At 52.3% G+C, this 9,422-nt stretch overlaps 1 protein-coding gene across 1 annotated transcript; it reads right to left on the bottom strand.

Annotated features, from left to right (window-relative positions):
• Positions 1–235: 235 nt before the first annotated feature.
• On the bottom strand, positions 236–8,809 carry LOC102445711 (homeobox protein not2-like). Its single transcript, XM_006115627.5, has 3 exons — positions 8,380–8,809; positions 3,539–3,741; positions 236–2,374 (listed from the first exon to the last, which is right to left on the bottom strand). The coding sequence occupies exons 1-3, from the start codon at positions 8,714–8,716 to the stop codon at positions 2,225–2,227; spliced, it is 690 nt and encodes a 229-aa protein (XP_006115689.3). The 5' UTR covers positions 8,717–8,809; the 3' UTR covers positions 236–2,224.
• Between the last annotated feature and the right edge of the window lie 613 nt (positions 8,810–9,422).

The following is a 9,422-nucleotide window of genomic DNA, read 5'->3' as shown; positions in this document are numbered from 1 at the left end:
AAGCCTTTTTCCGAAAGAGCTCTTTCAGAAAAAGGCGTGTGTGGATGGGGAAGAGGGAGTTCTTTTGCAAGAAGAGGAAAGAGGAAAAAGCACAGGTACCCTGGTTGCCCTTCCGTTCTTATCAATCACAGCTTACATGCAAGAGAGCGTCCATTTAGTGTGGACGCTATGTATCGAAAAAGCAGATTGCTTTTTCAATGCACTTTTGCAGTGTGGACACTTTCTTTCCGAAGAAGTTTTTTTGGACAATCTCTTCCAGAAAAGCTTCTTCCGAAAGAAGCCTGCAGTCTAGACACGGCCTTAGTGATCAGAATCAGGATTCACTACATAGGGACAGCAGCGTCAGGCTGTTTGCAAAGCTCCCATTAAAATCAACAAGCACTGCATTTGTGGGCAGTATCAATTATGGCCTGTTTGGTTTTTTCACCTTAGTGTGCTCCGATCCCATTGACTTCATTGTGAATTGCAGTGGGGCACTGTTTGTTGGCTTCCCTCTCACGGGCCATCCTGGGCTGTCGATGAAGCAAGAGGGAAAACGGCTAGTGCATCCGCGATGGGACACTGCACTTTGAACCTGGCTGCACGCAGCATACAGAGGGTGTGAACCATCTACCAAGGCAATACTGCCTCATCTCCATCACCCACCGGCTCCAATCCCCGGGTGAACTACCCAGTTCCCACAGGCACTTCCCGTCTCTTTAAAACTCTTTTAAAATAGACAAGATTTTATTGGGGCAAAAGGAGCAGCAAATAAATAAAAGAGTGTCCAAAAGGCAGGGCTATGTCTATAAATAATAGAAGAGTCGTGTTATTTACAATGTTTTGGTTCAGGAAGAGGCACAATAAGTTATCCTGAGCATCTTTTCCGTTAAAAGCATTTGCGGAAAATCATGCCAGTGTAGACGTAGCCACAATGTTGTGAGCTACCGGCATACCCCACCAGATATTTCCTCTGCCACCCAGTGCGTAATGCAGCGATGAAGCCACAAGAGAGCAACTACAGCTGGTGTCACGGGGAGTGTGTGTGCATTGCTGGGAGGGCTGCTGGTGGTTTGTGGGTCATGCCATGCTTGGTAAAAAGGCAGCGTTTGAAATCCCAAACCAAATTCATGAAAGAGACTGAAGCAAAATCCCAGCTCCAAACCCTGCCCTGTGGAGAGAGAGAGCTGAAAGCTAGGCCCACAATTTATCCCAGGAGCGCCTCTCTGCACGCGCAAGGTAATGCAGTATGTGCGTAGGGATGGACTGAGGTCTTTGATCTGGGCTTTGCAGGCCAGAAGAGAGGCAAAAATGTACAAATCCTTAATGTAGCACTGCAGGAGGTCTACGGGGAGGCACTTTCATTCTAAGCCCCAGGCACTTACAGCTTTCGGAAAACTACCCCTTGGACTGCAAAATGTTCCATCTTTAGGGCCTGATCGTGCAGCCTGACCCTGAAGTGAAAGGCCCCGAGTCTCCTCTCGTGCCTGTAGAATCAGGAATAACTCCATGGCAGGTAACGGAGCTACACCAGTGGAGGATCGGTGTAAATAAGATGAGAATTGGGGTTCACTAGTTAGGGACAGCAGCTGCATCACAAAGCTCCCATTAGAACTGTGTTTGTGGCAGTATGATGGCCCCTTGGGCTTCTTTCGCCTTCGCATGGTCAGATCCCGCTGACTTTACTGCAAAGTGCAGTGGGGCAACTTTGTGTTCAGACCTGAACTTCAAACCTGACATGAACTGGCGAAGCCACTAGGGTAAAAATCCGGAGCCAGATTCTCTTTGCACCTTCCCTGCCAGGGTTACCCTACCTGGGAAGCTGATAAACCACAGCAGCACATGCGTTTAGATGCACTGATACCTGGAGCTGAATCTATGATTGTCACCAACCCTCGTCTCTGATTTTAACCCCAGTCTTGCTGCTGGGAAGGAGCCTGCATTCTGAATGAGAAAAGAGAGAATTGCGAGGGACCTGGTTTTATACACGGGCCCTCACATGGACACTGCCCTCGCGCAGCTGACCTGACGAGCAGGCCCCCGGTGTTAGTGTGATGCTGCCCGACTGTGCGAGCTGCGTATCATGAACTCATCCTAAGCAGCGCCAGGCCAGTCCGGTATGTGTGGAGCAGCTGCTGAGCTCCCTGGTACACGTCATCGGTCAGTCTTCTCTCTGGACGTAGCTGTAAACCTCCACTAGTTCCATGGCAAGAGCAATGTCTGTAGCAGGGAAGTCTCAAGCCCATTAGACCTCTATATCCACCGTGTCTTCCTCCTTGTTCTCCAAGTCCGTCAGGACAGGCTGTGTCCCTCCACACCGCAACAGCTTCGCTTTCTTCTGCTCCAGGTTCTGCTTGCGCCACCTGATCCTCCGGTTCTGGAACCAGACTTTCACCTAGGAGAGGTTCCCCACAACGGGCCATGAAAACCTGAACTCGGATGCCTGCAAGCCCTGACCCTGCAATTTTTTGGACTATGCTAAGATACTCTCAGCGGGGCCCAGTCCTGTAATCCTTCCACAGGCAAGTCCCCTTGACTCCAGGAGGAGTTTTACTTGTAGAAGGACTTGGTACTTACGAATAGTTATAAATAAAGCCATGGCTCCCTTCTTTTGAGGCTCTCAGAGCAATTTACAGACATTTACCTAAGCTGGCCAACTGCCCAGCGAGATTGGGAAGTGGTATTTGAACAGGGTTCAAAAAAGAACTAGATAGATTCACAGAGGTTCGGTCCATCAATGGCTATGAGCCAGGATGGGTAGGAATGGTGTCCCTAGCCTCTGTTTGTCTGGAAGTGGGAGATGGGATAAATCACTTGATGGTTACCGGTTCTGTTCCCTCCCTCTGGGGCACCTGGCATTGGCCACTGTCGGCAGACAGGACACTGGGCTAGATGGACCTTCGGTCTGACCCACTGTGGCTGTTCTGATGTTATTATCCCTGGTTTACAGATGGGGAAACTGAGTCACGCAGTAGTCATGCCATTTGCACAGACAATCATGAGAAGGATCACAGGAGCCCTGACTCCCAGTCCCTGGCTTTATCAGCCAGCCCCGAAGTCCTTCCCCAAACCCTGCTTGTGCTTTCTTTAAAGGATAAACTCCCCAAAACAGGGAGTGACATCTTGGCTCCACTGAGCCAGTGGCAAAACTCCCATTCGGCTCAGTGAGGCCAGGATTCCCCCCGCCCCCCCTCTAATCAACATGTGTTTAAAAACTGAATAAGCAGCTTGTGATTCCCAGCGGGCGGAGAGCTCTGGATGTCAAATCTCCGCACGTCTGTGGGTACTGCCAGGCCTGCTCTGCCCTTCCCCCCAATCCCGGCGGTTGCATCCCTAGGGGGAATAGGGTGCCACGGGGGAAGGCAGGGTGATGACAGGAAGGGGCGGGGCTTGGGAAATGGGGACGGACAGGGCCCGGCCAGATTCCCGGGCTGGGCTACGCAACCGCTGCAGCTGGGGGTGGCCCGCAGGTCGGGAGTTCGAGACCCCTGCACGACAGCATCTCCTTGGACAGACCCCAGACTGACCGGGCCTCAGGAGAAGGGGAGTGGGGTCCTACCTGGGTCTCTGTGAGGCGCAGGGCGGTGGCCAGGTCCACCCGCTCGGTGCCCACCATGTATTGCTGCTTGAGGAACTCCTGCTCCAGCCGCTCCAGCTGCTCTGGTTTGAAGACCGTGCGGACCCTCTTCATCTTACAGGGCCCCCTGGCTCTCCATGGGGCAGGCGGGCCCAGCGTGCCCACGCCACAAGACACCTCCAGGCCTGCGAGAAAGGGGCAGGCGTCAGCGAGGCGAAGGAGGAAACAGACGCGCCCGACACGGGGACAGGAGACCCGTTACTGCGGGCGACGTCGCTGCACCGGCTCCGAACCCTGCGAGCCGCCGGCAGGGCTGGCTTTGGAGTGGGGCTGCTCTAGGCCCCCCAGGGGCTAAGGAGGTGGAAGGAAAAGAAACAGGGATGCCCTGAGGGAGAGGAGCAGGTGGCCTCTGGAGCCGGGAGAACTGGGGAACCCTTCAGGGACAGGGGGCTGAACCTTGGCCACAAGGAAGTGAGGGAGGAGGGCAGCCTGAGACTGGAAGCCAGAGCCGTCCCGTCCATAGGGGGCCCCCACGATGGCCGCCCCAACCATCCTGTGGACGGGAGGGGCTGGGGGATATGGGGAGTCCCCACCCGGGCGGTGGGCACTGGAGTGGAGGCCCGGCAGCCTGCTCCTCTCTGCCCTGCCCCGCCACCCTCTCCCGGTGGCGGCAGAGAGCCCCACCCCAGGGTGCTCCGGACCCCGCCGCCCGCGGGGAAGTGGAGCGCAGCTGGCCGGGGGGGGGGAGGGCGAGGTGTTGCAGGCTACTGGGTGATCCCAGTTCCCACCATCGTGGGTGTGTGTGCGAGAGAGAGAGAGAGAGAGAGAGAGAGAGCGTGACCCCTTGTGTGTGTGTGTGAAAGAGAGAGAGAGAAAGAGAGCGACCCCCCGTGTGTGTGTGCATGAGAGAGAGACAGAGAGAGAGCGACCCCTCGTGTGTGTGTGTGTGTGTGTGTGTGAGAGAGAGACAGAGAGAGAGCGACCCCTCGTGTGTGTGTGTGTGTGTGTGCGTGAGAGAGAGACAGAGAGAGAGCGACCCCTCGTGTGTATGTGTGTGTGTGTGCGTGAGAGAGAGACAGAGAGAGAGCGACCCCTCGTGTGTGTGTGTGTGTGTGTGCGTGAGAGAGAGACAGAGAGAGAGCGACCCCTCGTGTGTATGTGCGTGAGAGAGAGAGACAGAGGGAGAGTGTGACCCCTTGTGTGTGTGTGTGTGTGAGAGAGAGAGAGCGACCCCTCGTGTGTGTGTGTGTGTGTGTGTGTGTGTGAGAGAGAGAGAGAGAGAGCGTGACCCCTCGTGTGTGTGAAAGAGAGAGAGCGACCCCTCTGTGTGTGTGTGTGTGTGTGTGTGTGTGTGAGAGAGAGAGAGAGAGGGCGAGAGAGCGTGACCCCTCGTGTGTGTGTGTGTGAGAGAGAGAGAGAGAGCGTGACCCCTCGTGTGTGTGAAAGAGAGAGAGTGACCCCTCTGTGTGTGTGTGTGTATGTGTGAGAGAGAGAGCGTGACCCCTCGTGTGTGTGTGTGTGTGTGTGCATGAATGAGAGAGAGCGCGAGAGAGAGAGCGTGAGACCCCTCGCGTGTCTGTGTGTGTGTGCGGTTGCACGCGTGAAAGAGAGCACACGACCCCTCCTGCAGCCGCATTAGGCCCCTGGAGTGCTCCAGGCCACCTTGCTTGGGTAGGAGGTAAGGGGGCAGGTGGCGGGGCGGGGGCTGGGCTTGGGGAAGGGGTGGGGAGGGGCCTGCAGCAGGGGAGGAGTTGCCCCAGGCCCCAAGTCTGGAGCCCTGCAGGGGGGGAGTTGCCCCCCCCAGGATGACCCTATTGGAAGCTCTTGCTCTGCCCAGATGGAGCGCACCATGAGCTTCAGTGGGATTGTGAGAGCACAGTTAATAAGGGGTGTAGGAGTGTAAATTCTTCAGGGCAGGGCGTGTCTGGTTGTTGGTCCTGCCTGGCCCCAGGCGCATTACGGGCATAACACGAATGACCATACTATTCAGAAGTGTCTGATCGGTACGATAATACGGAACGGATCATACAAAAATCACCACCCTGCAAAAACTCAAGAGCAGGCCCTGCTTCTAAGGCCCCGATCGGGCAGCTCTTGCGCACATACTGCAAATGGTTACACACAATCAAGGCAGGGCTTGGGCCCACCTGCCTTCCCCACATGAGTAACCCTTCCCCCCCCGCCAGTCACCCGCTGACGTCAGGGGTCCTCACAACCCAGGATGGAGGACTTTGCATAATGCATAAACAGGAGAAATTCAGCCCCTCACTAATAAAGTTACACTGAACCTGAAGTTAGACCCACATGGGTAGGTCCCTGTTCCCCCAACTTACAGGGCATAGAAGCCCTCCACCTCCACCCTTCTGTGCATAGACGTCCATTTGCACAGATCAGCCTGTGAAAGAATGATCCAATAAAATCCTGGTAGGAGTTAAAAAAGCTTCCAACTATAGTTACAAAAACGACTGGGAACTTGAAATGTCGATATTGAAATGATTCTGGCTAGGAAAATAGCTAGAATGTCATTAGAAATGGTTACAATTATAACTATCCTGCAGATTCTTCTGCACATGCTTCACTTTAGCCACCATCTCATTGGATCAATGGGATTACTCTGGTGTGTAAAGCTAAGCACGTGTGTATGTGTCTGCAAGATCAGGGCCGTAGTTTTAAAAGACATTATGATCTAATATTTAGAACTACTATAACTATAAAACATGCATGGAGAACAAACCCAATGTGTGGTAGCTCTTTCAAATATCTGAGTGCCTAAACATTTATAATGTAGAGCCAGCATCTCAGCATTGTTAGTTTGACTTGAACTAGGCCTATTTACACCAGAAGATGTGTCAAATAATAACTAAGTTATGATATATTTGTTATAGCAGTAAATAGGAATTGGAGTGAAATAATTTATCAAATCATTTTGCAAACTGCCCAAGCATTCTGTCACTGCCTAGCAATATAATTATAATATATATATAAATGTACAGATATCAAGCTTTAAAATTTAAAATAAATTAAGATTTAAAAGATTTACGAGAACAAACAATACTTTTGGTTTCTAAATCTTTAAAAACTACAGGCTCAAATCTTGGTTCCTGATGCAGACAAAAATCTTCATTGATTTACGTGGGTAGTTTTGCCATAGTTAACAACTTTAGGAGCTCTATGAAAGTAAATTTATCTGGCCATTGTGCACCATCTATTTTTTAAGCAAGGCTACTCATTGAGATAAAGGGTTACTTTTGCTTAAAATCAGTGGTACCGTATGGTCTGAAGTAAAAACAGACGAGAGAAGAATATACACAAACACTGAACTAAAATCTGCCTTCTGTTACAGCAACACAACTTCGTCAGTCTCTGGTTCTGAAACTCCAAAACCCAAATTAATCTGTTGCTTAAAAAAAATCCTTTTTGCCTTAGGTGTACCTTGAACCTACTCCCAGTGTAAAGAGAAAGAAATGAATACAGGCAGTCCCCGGGTTACAAGGATCTGACTTACATCAGATCCCTACTTACAAATGGGGTGAGGCAACCCCGCACTAGCTGTGTCCCCCCCCCCCCCAGCAGACCGCCGAGACGCGGCGCGGTCCCGCCCAGCAGACCAGGGAGACGCAGAGCGGCTTTTCTCAGCAGACACCTCAGCTTGAGAATAAAGGACTGAGGGAAGTGAGGTGTGGGAGAATAAAACTGAGCTCTGGAGAAATGTTTGGCTAGAGTTTCCCCTACAATATGTACCAGTTCCGACTTACATACAAATTCAACTTAAGAACAAACCTACAGTCCCTATCTTGTATGTAACCCAGGGACTGCCTGTATTGGGAAATTACGGCACTACACTGAGTTTTGTCTGTGAATGCATCAGTGCCATCAACAAACCAGCTGGGGTGCAAGATGCACCCTAAAAATCTCCGGGGTCCTAAAAGAATAATAAAAAAACCTTTTGGGTTTTCTACTAGTTTGATTAACCCAGAAAAAGTCAACGCTCAAGTGGTCACAGTTTGCTTCGGCCCAGTCCTGATGAATCTGTTGTATCTTTTGCTAAGGAAGCTAAAGGACAGGCAGAATGCTTGCCAACCTCCAGACAGATTCTTACAGAGCTACAGACACAGCTCATACAACAACAATACATACCTAGCTCCTACCTAGGACATCTTCCACCCACCCTCTGTCCACCCTCCCACAAACCAACCTCCATGCCAACTGCACTAGGACAGAAACATCCCACAGGCAGAAATGGGTCAGACCCATATGCCTCTCCCCCTCCACAGAGCCACACACCTGTGTGCGCACTACAGAAACACCCTCTACAGTACACCGATCCAGGTCCACCTCACCCCCCAGCAGACATGCCACGTACCCACGCACCCCTCGGGCCCCCTAATATGTCCACGCATCCCAGGCAGGAACACCCCATTCCCTGCTCCAGAGGCTCCCAAACTTTTGTAGGCCCTTTCACACAGCAAGTTCCTGAGTGTGACCCCTCCCTTTTAAACTAAAAACACATGTCTTTCTATGTAACAACAGGATTATAAATGCTGGAGGCGGAGTGAGATTTGGGGGGGAGGGAGGCTGACAGCTGACACCCCCACCTGGTGACCCCCAGTCTGAGGACCCTAGAGATACACCACCCCACCCTCCCACTGAAAGAAACCCCAGACATTCACACAAACACCCCGTACATGTGCACACACACTAGACAGAAAAAACCTGGGAACAGAGGCACACACACACACCCTCCCTCCACACCTCACAGCCCCTCCAGAGCACCCCTCTCCAGCCACCCACCCCTGTAACCTCTCCAGTGTGAACCTACTTACTGTCTTGCTTCCAGCTGGGAAGAGAGACCAGGCAGCCTCTCTGCAGCTGCTGGTGCAGAGCCCCATGGCGTGGCTTCTCCAGCTGCAGGGCTGGGCAGGGCAGGAGGCCCACGGAGTGGGCAGCTGGGTACATCCAGCTGTGCCACTCCAGAGGCAGGTGGGGTGGCTCTCTGGGAGAGGCGGTGCCCTTCTGCTGCGGCTCCGGCTTGGAGAGGATGGCCTCGATGCTAAAGGGCGTCCTCGGAGGGGGCTGGGGAACATCTGGAGGCCCAGATGCGTCTGTGGCAGGTGCCAGGAGGGTGCAGAGCAGATCTGGGAAGACTGGGTTCTGGAGCATGGTCGCTCAGCAGCTCCGAGCCTAATGGGACGGGTAGGGTCCTTCCAGATGCACGCTGCACTCGCCTGGCCCCTCAGCCTGCTGGCCGGCTGCCTGGCTTTTTCCACAAAGGAAGGGCCCAAGGTGGCTTTATATCTAGGGCTTCCCCTGTGAAGTGTAAATAAGACATTAATATGCAAAGCAGGCTGCAGCTGGGTGGAGAAAGGAGAGTTTGCTCCAACTCCTGATGCTTTGCAGGACGCCTTCAGGACAGGGGGATGTCTTGGGGGGAAGATACCGCCTAGATTGACCAGGTCTAGTGGGAAAGATCAAATGGGAAGGGAGGTCTCGCATCCCATACAAATACACACACTTATGCCTCTAACCCCCCGCAAATGCAGACAATATAAATACAAGCAAAGCGCAGACACATCCACCTACAACATACCACATATCGATACAAAAGTACAGGGAATGACACAAACATTCATCATATAAATGTCAAACTATGGTCACACACACGCTATAAACACAAATGGCCATGGACAGACGCACACACAGCACCGCAAAGCTATACAAACAAATACCTGCACGCATGAGCACGCGATGTGCACGCATGTGCACATCCAGACATGCGAATGGAAATTTGCTGTTACTTTGCAACAATGTATGTGTACACTGGAGTGTGCAATTGTGTGCATGTCTCTGTACCGATCCATCCACATCC

The sequence above is a fragment of the Pelodiscus sinensis genome, chromosome 4 (assembly GCF_052426305.1).
Source record: "Pelodiscus sinensis isolate ZL-2025 chromosome 4, ASM5242630v1, whole genome shotgun sequence".
In the NCBI taxonomy this organism is placed as follows: Eukaryota; Metazoa; Chordata; order Testudines; family Trionychidae; genus Pelodiscus; species Pelodiscus sinensis.
This window is presented reverse-complemented; position numbering and strand designations above follow the sequence as displayed.